This window comes from Strix uralensis, chromosome 3 (assembly GCF_047716275.1).
Source record: "Strix uralensis isolate ZFMK-TIS-50842 chromosome 3, bStrUra1, whole genome shotgun sequence".
Lineage (NCBI taxonomy): Eukaryota > Metazoa > Chordata > Aves > Strigiformes > Strigidae > Strix > Strix uralensis.
In genome coordinates, this window is record NC_133974.1 from 89,010,303 (window position 1) to 89,023,041 (window position 12,739).

At 38.7% G+C, this 12,739-nt stretch overlaps 1 protein-coding gene across 3 annotated transcripts in view; it reads right to left on the reverse strand.

The window, feature by feature from the left end:
* Nucleotides 1-6,481: 6,481 nt before the first annotated feature.
* ADSS2 (adenylosuccinate synthase 2) overlaps nt 6,482-12,739 on the reverse strand; it is a 39,166-nt gene continuing 32,908 nt past the window's right edge. For all 3 annotated transcript variants that reach the window (XM_074863257.1, XM_074863256.1, XM_074863258.1), the window contains 2 exons: nt 8,540-8,689; nt 6,482-7,374 (listed from right to left, as the gene is read on the reverse strand). In XM_074863257.1, the coding sequence (XP_074719358.1) occupies nt 7,322-7,374; nt 8,540-8,689 (203 nt within the window). In that variant the 3' untranslated portion in view covers nt 6,482-7,321. The remainder of the gene's footprint in view (nt 7,375-8,539; nt 8,690-12,739) is intronic.

The following is a 12,739-nucleotide window of genomic DNA, read 5'->3' on the forward strand; positions in this document are numbered from 1 at the left end:
TCCTACTCGGCTTTACATTCCTTGTCTGTTAAGACCAAAGTCACTTTAGCTCACGGCACAATAAGTTTTTTTAATACATCAGGTCTCAAAAGCTTCTGAGACTTGTAACTGAAGTTCTATGTGCAAAGTTTCAAGAGAAAGCTGTAACTTAGGCATTCAAATGGCAAATTTTGAAAATACTGCTGGATGTATCCAGGATGGAGGATAAATTCTGACATGAGGGCCTTTGAACTGTACACCAGGAGGCAGGTGAGCAACCCCAGGTTTGGAAGAAAGCTTGTCAATTCTGTTGTAGACACAGTCACTACTGGCACTATCTCAGGTAGCTGGGTTGGCAACCTGAATACATGATTGCTGCTGAAAGAAGGAAGATCCAACATCCCCCCATTTCCCAAAGATGAGGGATGAGGAACGCTTCCTGCTGAAGCCACACTAAGGGTAAAACTGGAGAAGAATCACCCCCGGGGAGGAGTTGGGGAGAGGAGAGGAATCTCTGTTGGTGCTGCTGACTATGATGAGGACAACAGTTGTGCAGAACTGGCTGACAGGGATATGGAAATGTTGGTAAATATAACAGTGATTCTCAACAGCTCATATTGTGTGTGAGTGTTGGAGTTGTCACTTTTGTATGTTGTATAGCTACATTTTCCAAGATTGACTGAAATTATCTAAAGCATGAAAATACATTCTTTTGTAGACTGAATTGGATAAGGAGTTTTTACATCGTGCTCTACAACTAAGTGGAAGAAGCAACGGTCTTAGTTTTAGAAAAAAAATCAAACTGTGGATGTATTCAAGGAGTTTCTAAGACGGCTGTGTCATGATACTATTCAAAACAATAGTCTGACTAAGATCTCTGGTGAGAACCGATTTTAACATCAAACTCCTGGAGCTGCAATATTAATTCACACTCCAGTGAAGTAGTTGCCATGGATTGGCCAAAACATAATTCACCGACTCTGATGGGCAACAAAATACAGAAAACATCTACTTTGTTTTCCAAATACTGGTGAGTCACTGTTTTATACACAGCAGCCAAATTTCATTCCTTGGGAGGTAGAATAAATTATTACTTAATTGTGACAAACGAGCAGACCATCAGACCCACTGATATAATGAATCAGTCTGCAAAGAAATTCTGCTTTGAGTCACAGAACAGCTCTCTGTTGTCCTGAATTATAAAATGCTGTTTAAATAAGTTAACTGGTTCCTGCATTTGTTTCTACTCTAAGACCTGCCACTAATATTGTGCACAACTCCTTCTAGAAACTCCCACAGCTCTGCAAAATTTAACGTTTTGTAAAACCTTTACTTTACATGCGTACACTGGTTCTTTTCTTCCTGGGGGATTCCTAATAGGTAGGTATGGTATTCCATAGCAGATATTGCTACCAAAATGGAGATTAATACATTCAAGCCATGTAAGCAAGTAATTTTAGGTCCATCAGCAGCTCCTTAACAAAAAAATTAACATTTTACATCATTGTTTGTAGGAATTTGGCATGTCGTACTCTGCAAAGGGGTTTATAAGGGAGTTTATAGATCCTGCACCCATCTTGCAACCAGGGTAAGCCTCTTGAACCACACAACACACGTTACATGCACAGACCAGGCTATCAGTTAGTTGTATAAAAAATCTGCTCAAGACTCTTAGCATTTCAGGAGGGTACGGGGGGGGGGGGGGGGGGGGGGCACGGAAGAGTCTGCCCAGATTTTACATCTTGAATTTTTTTTTTTTAAAAAGTGCCTTCATCTGCACAAACTCACATTTTTCCAAAAGATGCAAGATTTTGTCTTGTTATCAATGTCATTCCCTTATTCATTTGTAAGCTCTGTATTGGGACAAAAAGATTTCTTTTTCACAACTGCCATATAAAAAAATTGCTTTTCCAGAGCTTGGGCAGGATTCCTGCTCTCTGGTCTCCTACTTGTACCTTCACTATCTTCTATTTGCTTGCTTCATCAGCTCAGGTGTTCATCCTGGAAAGGATGTCTGTGGTTTCTATCCTGGGCAACTAGGACAGGTCCGCGAGGCACCTGCATCCAGAGGAGCTCCAGGGTAAGCTTGTGTGTCCAAGTAAACCCGTAAGACCTGTGGAACAAGCCTATTGTGGGCAACGTTGCAACAACTTCCAATGATTTTTTATGACTTTGGCCTAAAAGAGGAACAACAAGAGAATCCAGACAGAGTAAACCAAAACTGCATCCAAAAGATTTTGGCCATACCAGGAGTGCCGCATGACCTGAATTTATTATATGAGAATCTAGAATGGAAATTGTTGTAAAAAAATGCTGTTTCCCCCCCATGAAAATTTGTTGTATTGCACATCAACTCCAAAATATGTTTAATTTTAAAAGTTTTTTTTTAAATGTTGTAGGCTATTTCTGTTGGGTAGTCAAGGCTTTAAAAATTCTAGTAATATTAAACTAATGCAGCTAGTTGCTCGACTGCAAGAGGCACAACCCTTATCGTGCTAATTACAAGTCAGATGGAGCCAATCGAACAATACTGAATTATTAAGGTCTTACTGCACATTCTCAGGCTGTTAATATCTATTAGATTACAGCTGCATTATACTGAGTGCTCATTTCAGCAGGAGATTAGAAAGTACATTTATAATGCTGGCTACCCTTTGGGTGGATCATGGTATTTACATACCATATGTCAGCATGAGATTACAGAATGATTTATGCTTTTTGCCTAGACCTTTCAGTAAACTACAAACAGCTTCAGTAAACTATGAAGCTGAAACTCCATTCCAACCTGACTTTGACAATTCAGCTCTCAGGAAGTACATGCATTTTCAAAAAAAATAATGAAAAAGACCACCAGTGACTGGTATAATCAAACTTTGTACAAAGCAGCATTTGACTTGTCATATCTCAACACAAATAAGAAATCCACACTGGTTTCCCTGTTGAGAGGGGCATAGAAGATGAACTAGGGAGGTTCGCTCTGCTATAAACAAACTAGTCCTAAACTGCATGAAGAAAAAAGTGAAAAGTCATCTCACTTTTTCCAAAAAAGAGCTCCCACCTGTCCCCCACAGCCATACCCTCTCTCCACTACCAACACTCAGATATTCCAGTTCCCTCTGTAATACGCAGAAGACAACCAAGGAATGAGAACAAGGCAAAGTGCTTGTACTTGTGCAGATTGTTATCTAAAAATACTCAAACATACTGTAGATAATGCCAGTAGTGTGTATCACAAGAGCTAAAGAGTAAGTACCTAGATGTATGCACAAATTGATTCATCACTGAAAAAAAATAGCATACTGTAAGAAAATACATTGCTTTGATACACTTGATTTATTAGTTCTAAAGTGGCAGTGAAGAACATTAGGATTTACCTCAATGTTATCTGTTTAAAGCTGAATAGAAGATATTTGAATGTGTATTTATTGCAAGGTATTTTAAATATGACACGTCAGATAAGTTGTAACGCTCAAAGAACAGTATAAAATTTTAAGTCTCTGCAAATAATGCATCATCTGTGTGTATGTATGTATGCACAGCACTCTGCCTTAAGTAGGTAAAGCTGTCATGCACCAAAAGAAGTGTGCTTGATTACTATACCACTAGGTTTATTAAGTTTCACTGTTTCAGAGACTAGGAGCAGTATGGGCAGGAGAAAACTCACCAGATTGAGTTGTCCCTTATCTTCATTCCCAGCTACTTTGCTCTTTACTTTTTTGAAACCAGCCAAACCTTTGATTATGTTTCATTAAGGGAGCTGGCTGTGACAGCAAAAGGAAACTATGATCTTCTATTAGAAAGTAGATTTCCAGGATGATGATAGACGAAAGCAGCTGCCATGCATTACATCAGCATTATCTGTCTGCCACTTTATCTGAAGGTTTTGTCCATTAGCTGCATGTCAAAACCCAATTACATGTGCAAAACAAATGGAAAGGCTAAGCAGCAGAAGTATCCCTCACTTCCCCTCCTATTTAGTTAGTAAAGGAGGCTCACTAAACCGTAGGGACATAAGGGCTATTAAATGCTGCAGTACAGCACAAGCCTAGGAGAATCAACCTTGTAAATATTTCAGTGGCAGCAAGAATGGCACGAGATCAAAATACCTTGTCTGTCATCAGCCTTGTCAGGTCTAACAGGTATCCATGCCTCCTGAAAACATCCCATTAGTGGGAGGGGATACTTGGAGGAGAATCAATTTCAACTACTCTCCTATGCTGCCATCCTCTCCCCTTACATGCTCGCAACAGAAGAGACTTCGGAGAGGAAGGGAGTATACAGGAAGGGCCTGAGAAATACATGCTTGTCATTGAAGTACAAAGGTTTTTCCTTTTACTACAGCTTACTACTAGCCTGTGACAGACAGCCAAAAGCATTTTGCCAATGAATGTGGCAATTCCTTTGAGGCCAAAGGGCTCTTAGCTAATGAAGGGGGGAAAAAAAGCAGAACAGTGAGTTTTGGCTACAGAAAAAATTACAAGTGCCTTAAAAGACATTTAACGATGCCCCTACTAAACACACTGCTGGATGTAGAGTATTAGACTGCTGTTCTCCTCTTCCTCAACAACCTCCGTAACTTTTAATATTTGTTTCCCCAACATTCAGGCTGGTGATAACACATCCCAGCCTACTTCCCCATACGTACAAATGAAATAAGGGGTAGAAAAAGTAGCATTGGGGGAAGGGGGAATTTGGTGGGATATAACCATTCTATAACACCAGCAAAGCGTTTGTGCATCAGTCCAAGAATTCACTCCAGAAATGCTTAGGCAAAACTGGCATTCAGGGACAACGTAATAAGCTTCACAGATGCCAAGTTTAACCACCTGATATTTAAAGAGAAAAATTCTTCGTTCTAGGTCATGAGAGTAAATATACACCAACAGATCCTGGACCACGTATTATCTGGACAAGTACTGGTAGGAGGATGTTCTCAACTTTTCAGGCCTGCACTCGAGCGGAAGAGTCAAAGAAAAATCCCAGCAGAACTTAAAAGAAAGCAAAAAGAACATAAATCACTCTTGCAGTTCAAGACAATTCTGCTTTGTTTCTTTAACTACATAAATACTTTGTATCATTTTAGGCTATAGCTATACCTGGGAATATGAATTCCTCAACTGAAAAACAACGGTAGTTTGTACAGTGGAGTTACAACAGTGGAAGAATTGAAACAGGCCTTGAACTTGAAGGTCTCTGCTTGGCAGAAGTGAAACACAATACCTTGTAAGCCCTCATTTATACATTCCCTGTAGAAGGAAAGCATGCCCTCATTTATTTATTTACTCAATCCTTGAACCAGCTAGGCCCCCAGTCCTTGGCTGGCAGTTTCACTGACAGCACAGATCCCCTTGGTGCCTCCTACAGCTACAGGAAGACAAGAATACTTAGTAATTATTACCTATTGTTCACATTGCAAGGGTAATTCCCTCCATCACCTAGAGAATAGCAGTATCTTTTTTTCCTTCTAAATGAACATCAGAATTTATGTTTTACACAGTTATATCCCTCCTTCTCTTCATCAGGGAATTAGGAAGAGATTTTTAATTCAAGATGTCCCTTAGCTAGGGAGGGATGGTATGGTTCTCTCCTGGACTGCGAGGCTGACAGCAAAACTAGACCCCCATCCCCTCCAGAAAAACTGAGTATGAAGTTGTTTGGTTTTTAATGCTGAGGAGAATGATCTTTACATGCAATGGTGATACAAAAGCATCTCAATGTATCTGCCAATTTTCTGGCATTCTGTGGTATCCTTTTCTTTCCCTGTTACACAACTAAAATACACACCCTGCTAACTGCTGTCAAATGCAAACAATTCAATAGAAAATGCTCCTTAAATATCAGTAGTTTTATCCTTCAACCCTCCTGTTCCTCCCCTTATGATAAGCAATTTTATGCCAACTGAAAACATAAACGCTGTGCTGAACACCTCAACAGCAGCATCAATCCAACAAATCTATTCCATTGCAGGAAGCATCTGGTCACCTAAAACATAACCTGGAAAGGCCTCGGATCTTATATTCACCTGCACAGCCAAAATCTACTAAACTAAATCTAAAACTACTGCCCCACCTTGATACAAACTTATTTTTAGGAAACTAAGTTTTATTTTAAGTGAAAAGGAAGCACATGAATACCATAGTACAGTGTGTAAAAACAAACTCATTCTCAAAAAATCTGGAAAGGGAATATGTAATCATTGGGTTGTTGTCAAAAAGAAATCAGATTCTTTGGAACATATAATAATGGTTATAAATTTTAAAAATTCTAGAACATTCCCCAACACTAATAAGCCAAAATGTTAGATGTCTTGAGGTGAATACTTGTTATTTTCCCTACATCTAAAGCAAATACATTGAATACTTTAAATGTTATTCCTAAAGCATCTTCAATCTATAATTACAAAAGTGTCTGTGCTTTGCCAGTTCTCCAGAGAAAGATCTTCTATAGGCTATGTAGAAAGGAATTTAAAAGGGCGTCAAAATGTTAGACTTCTCACCAAATATAAATATAACCTCATTTAATTGGGGAAACGGTTTGAGATACGTGCATGGGAAGTAGAGAAGTACAGGGTTTTTAAAATACAGGAAAAAAAAAGAGTTACATTATAAAACATTTAACTCAAAATCAGAAGGTTCTTTAATAATCGCAAATGAACTTTTTACAATATCAATTTTCTAACTGTCTGGGCACACTTCCTGGTAAACACTTCGGTGTCCTCTGTGAGTTACAAAGAGTAAGTTTTCTGTGTTATACAGCTAAAAAAACCTGGACATTCTTAACAACTTGGCATCACATCTTTTTTTAAAAAACGGATCACACAATAATTTAGACAGCATTTATAGCATTATAAAATCAGAATCCCCCTCTTTAATTACTCACAAGAGCAGCCATTAAGAATACAACAGCTTTAGGAATACAAATAATGAGGATGTAAAACTATCTGTGCAAAACTGCATTATTTTTACTGTCTAAAATTTCAGGGAAGTAACACCGCCAAAAGCAGAGAGAAGATAACAAAGACAAACAGTCATGAAAGTAATGCTACCTTAGATTTTCAAACAGGAATTACATTATGAAGTAAATATTAGGTAAAGAAAAAAAATCTGATGGCACCTTGAACAACAATGACAAGTGTCCTGGAAATTGCAGTTGAACAAGAACTGATAGAGGTTCATGTTAAAGTCTCTTTCAGGAGTAGCGACTGATTTGGGGGTATCAACTCTAGCATTTCTTTCCATGCAAAAAATCTATCTTTCCAACATCTTTGCTTTGCGGGCTACTAATGCATTTAAGAATGAGCAGTCTTTTGAGGAGTGTGCTTTCTTCCATGCATCTGAAATCTTTAAAACAGCTGGATCATTGATTCCCTGGATTTCCCTACTCCAATCCATTTAACTGCAGGAGAGAAAAGCAAACTTTTATTATAAGTAATACAAAGCAAGATCAGATTGTATCTTAAGATACAAACTTATCTTCTTAAGTGCTTAAGATCTTAAGTACCATAGTCATAAGAAAAACACAGCATATACTATTAGTACATTAAGAAATGATAACTATGTCTACTGTTCTCAAAGTAAGAATGCATTGATAACTCAGAAAAGCAGGAACAGTCTTGAAGCTGCCATAATAAATAAATCAGTTTTCCAGATCATAGGAAAAAGGATACATAGAAACTGTCAGAAAAGTAAAGATTTGCATCATCGTCTCATTCCCAGCTTTGGATGGAACCACAGGATCATCTGACAGGCTGAGAGAGCTGGGGTTGTTCAGCCTGGAGAGGAGAAGGCTCCAGGGAGACCTTATAGCAGCCTCCCAGTAGTTAAAGGGGGCTACAGGAAAGGTGGGGAGGGACTCTTTACCAGGGAGTGTAGGGATAGGGTGAAGAATAACGGTTTTAAACTGAAAGAGGGTAGATTTAGATTAGATATAAGGAAGAAATTCTTTACTGTGAGGGTGATGAGGCACTGGAACAGGTTGCCCAGAGAGGCTGTAGCTGCCCCCTCCCTGGAAGTGTTCAAGGCCAGGTTGGACAGGGCTTTGAGCAACCTGGTCTAGTGGAAGGTGTCCCTGCCCCTGGCAGGGGGGTTGGAACTAGGTGATCTTTAAGGTCCCTTCCAACCCAAACCATTCTGTGGTTCTATGATCTTTATTAGGGAGCATAAGAGAAATTTGTTAGTTTAGGACCCCTTACTGTCACATATATTTAATTGTATTAATATACCAGTAGCCCCACTGACTTTATAATAGCAGCAGAACTAAACCCCGATTATAACCAATCTGAAAAATACTTAAGCAAGTTATAAAAACCTCAGTTCAACAAGAACTGTAATATAAACCAAAGAAAGAATGCATATTAAAACTTTTGAAAATTTTCAATTCAACAGCTAAATAGATAGATGAAAAAAAGTAAAACAATAGTGACAAGTATCACCAGGTACATTAAAATAAGCACAGCTACAAACTAGTTTTTGATATTTTGAATGTTCATTAAGGCAAAGTACAAGACAGGTTTCACTGAGCAGGAAAAAACCAAAACAGTAACAAAATCTGTTTTACTTACCAGGAACACCCAACTCCATTTCTATAAAGCGTACATAATTTTGTGCATTTACAGGCAGCTCATCAAACGTCCTTGCATTTGATATGTCCGTATCCCATCCTGGGAGTGTCTCATACTGAACCTCTACTTTATTTAAGACTTCCTGGTTGGCTGAGAAGCAAACAGGAACAAAAATATTATGTCTACAAAGATTATATATTCTCTACCACTAAACACATAACTGTGCAAAGCTTTTTATTCTTTTGTTATACAAAGACATTTACTCATAAGGTAACACCAGCACTAAAGGTGCTGAAGTGTCCTTTTTTGTTAAAATAAGCAGAGGAAAAAAAATATGAGGACTTAGACTAGGAATTCCAGTACTCAGTCACATACATATGTTTTTCTTAAACCACTATCTCTTCAGTTCAGAAAACACCTTTTCAGGAAAAGTAATTCCCCTGTAATTCATGTTATGTAAGCTCCATGTCTCAGATCAAGTCATTCCTGCAAAGACACCTAGTCAACCTGGGAAAAGGTTTTAGGTGCAAGAGGCACAGTAGAGGTGCAAATACAAAACCACAGCTACTCCCCTCCAGCGTGTGTGTAGCCAACAAACTCAAGCTCAGCATACTGAATAATTTGTCCTGGCACAAGTAGGAGTTCAATAGTAGCAATGTTGCAAGGACAGCCTTTATGAACTAGGCATTTTGAGTAAGGGTGAAAAAGGACTATGCTCTACTGACTTCAAAGCTTACAACAGTGAAGAAATGCACAATTTTTGGACTAAGGTGTTCACAGGTTAAGGCAAATGATCCTGAATCAATACTTGTTGTAATCAGGACAAACAGGCAAGCACATTAAGGATGTTGGGTTGCAGAAGCCACAGATAAGCACTTCCTTTAATGTCATCAGCAGTAACAACTGAGGTGTTGGCTGCTGACCAGGTGATCTGTAAAACAGAATAGCTATATTCAAAGTGCAAAACCACATACTAATCTCCAGGCATTGCAGATGGTCTAGAATAAAATGCTAGCCTTCCTCTTTCTGAAGAGGGAAAGAAAGTGACTGAACACCTAATCTTGGAGGTCCACAGGCATTTTTACTTTGAAGCCTCTCTGACAAGGCTAGCTGGGAGAAATCTGAAAACACTTAGAATTGAATTGTCTAATCTTGTCTACGATCTTCCATTAGTCTGTATTAGTTCGATTCCTTACTTCCCCAAAAGAGAGGAAGAAAAAGAAGGGATAAATTTCTTCATGTTTCAAATGATTCATTTTGCTCCAGCAGGTGTGATAAAAGATGATGTGTGGTAAAGATAAGCCATAAACTCAGTGTAGTAACAGATGTAGTCATCATCTAGATTTCTCTCAGCTCTTCCCTTAGGGGATTTATCTTTTAGACTTTCTGGAATATTCCTTATTAACAGCTGAATTAGATAACAGAAAGAGCAGATATAATAGTATCTGGTAGTCTGGTAGCATAATTTGGAGAGGGAATGATGTGATGTTACTTCCAACTCAAAAAAGAATAGCTGAAATTTGGGATCTTGGCACCATTGTAAAAGAAAGATCCTCCAGCAATTTCCAGAAACGGAACATAAAAACAGTCATATAGGTCAGACCAAAAGTGCATCTAGCACCATGTCCTAGCTCTTTCTTTAATCTACAGAAGATGCCCAGGGAAAGAGCACAAGAAAAAAAAGCAAGCATGAAGTAAAGCTTCTCCAAAATAATCTCCCAATTTCCTAAGGATCTGTTTTCAAAGTCTCCTGAGCTAGAGGTTGTGTCTGTGCTGAGATCAACTGATGCCTGAAATTGGACTGGAGGCACTAGCAGGACTAGACCATGGCTTTCACATTCCTTTTAAACTGATCAGCTCAGAGCTAGCAGGGAGTTCTACCTTTCTTTCATAAACTCCTGTGACTGAACAGAAATGAAGATACTGGCCAGCTCCATAGCAAAAGACTACAGCCTCAATGATACCAACTGAAGTCAGCTGTAAATTTACAAGACATTTTCAGTTCTTTCTTAACAGGAGATTATGAAATGCCCACAGAAATCTAAGCTAAAAAAACCAAGTGAGACTCGTATGACTCTCTGATCCAGCTGGAAAAAGGAACAATATAGGAAATATGGCATGTTTTTCCTGAGATGATGGGCACTGTGTGTGCTTCTAATTTAGAGACAGTCATTTCACAAGAAGGGTAAATCACTAACATCTCCAAGAGAGTGGGAGGGTAGGGAGGGGAGAGAGAAAGAAATACCCTGCCAGCAAGAGATTCCCAGACTAGATCTCTTCTAAATTAAATAAAAAATGCCAAAATGGCAAGTTTTAAAAAAATAAGTTATACAAGTGCACAGCATGCAGAGATGTAGACATCAGAAATAATCTAATGGTCTGCAAAACAAAACACAAAGTGGGAAGAAGTTACCTTTTTGGTTTTTATGCCAGAGGCAGGGGTAATAAGTAACCTGCAGCATATGTGCTGAAAATGCTGCCAAATGTTGAAGAGTATAGCAAAGAGAGAGGTATGGAACACAGAGGCACTGTGAGAGACAGCATCTTCCAGCTTACCAGAAGTTCAGCTCAAACTTCTTCCTGACACTTAAGGAAGACAGCACGTCAACAGCAAAGACAACAGCTTCTACTAAATTTCTACCAGAATTCTTAATTGTTCATACAGTAAAGAAAAATAGAGTTAGGCAGGTGAGCCACGTTGTGCTGCTATGACCAAAGGTCAGCTACCTGTTACCTGGCCACATACAAGGAGCAAAGTCTGCCCTCAGGAGTTGTAAGAAGACTCTGGTCCCATTTGAGGCACACGATGAATGGGGGGGGGAGAAAAAAAAAAAGTAATCACTGAAGTCTTAGTACTGGAAAACATGGCCACCTGTTTATGTCATCTTTAATGATGGACTGCCAGAGAAGGTCCGCCTGGCTTGAGCACAAGACAGTCCAAATAGTCCCCAGGTTAGATGACAGGGCCACAGATGAAGCATTTACTCTCAATTCAAACGACTGATCTCCATTATGTTCAAAGGCCATCTAAAGTACACATAAATTTCCTTAATATTTTGATAAGGGTATCTATCAGGCGATATCTGAGTCTTAAAAAGGGAAAAGCATTCCCTGGTTTAGCGCAAGACGAGTACTAAATTTCCTGAATAAAAGTGCACACCATGTCATTCAGTATGCATTCAGATTGTAACTGCCACTTTTGTCTGATGATTCTGGAGGGCAAATCAATTAGAGAACTCCCCCAAGCACATGGTGAAACAGAAGATTTTTTGATAATCCCTTATGAATTTCCCTAACAGATATGTGCTATTTTCAAGGACTGCTGGCAGATCATCACTTATTCCTTTATACATAATTACATCTACATAAATCCTACAGTGAGTTGTATCTGATTACTACAGTTGATCTCCTCACCCACAAAAAGTTCTCTGCTGATATCATATGAAAAATGTAACCCGCGACCAGCCTCAAACCCTGAGGTAGCAATTAGAATGCAAAACGGGCAGTTATGTGCACATTAGAAAATCAAAAACCCCAATCTTTAGTACTGGTTAGCATTCTCCCCTTTTCTGGAGTATCTCCACTATAGCAAACTGAAAAAGATGCATTATCCGTGAAAACAATGTTTTGTGATATTTGAATATTTTAACATGCAGATACATTTTCCAGGTAAAAATTATCACTAAAATGACCACTGTCCTCTGCAGGAGCTATAGTTTCTATCACGCTAAACTGATGTCTCTTGGTCCTGCATTAGAAAATAGTCTTGCTTTCACCTAAGCTAATCGCTCATTTCCTCCCCCACCCCTTTTCCCTCTTTTCCATTGCGTAGGTGTGACAGGTTTTTGGCTGCTCTGTGAACCATTAAAAGGAAGTGAACTGTTAGAAAAATAACACAGGGAGAGAAAAACCTGTCTTTTCAACCGGATCAGTTCTCTCATGTAATCCACCACATGCTTAAATGAAGACCTGCCCTTCTAGAAGAGGGGATGAATACTGTAGTGGGAGTAAAATACTGGGTTTAGAGTATGTATTAGTTTATTAGTATACTATATATAATATAGTATACTATATTAGTAGCTTCTAATTTAGCTTGAAGGTAATGCAGGCTGTATTAAAGGGAAGGGATAAAGCAGTAACAATGTTTAAGAAGCTTTATATAGCACTTTGTATCTTTCTAGTAGACAAATGACAGTATTT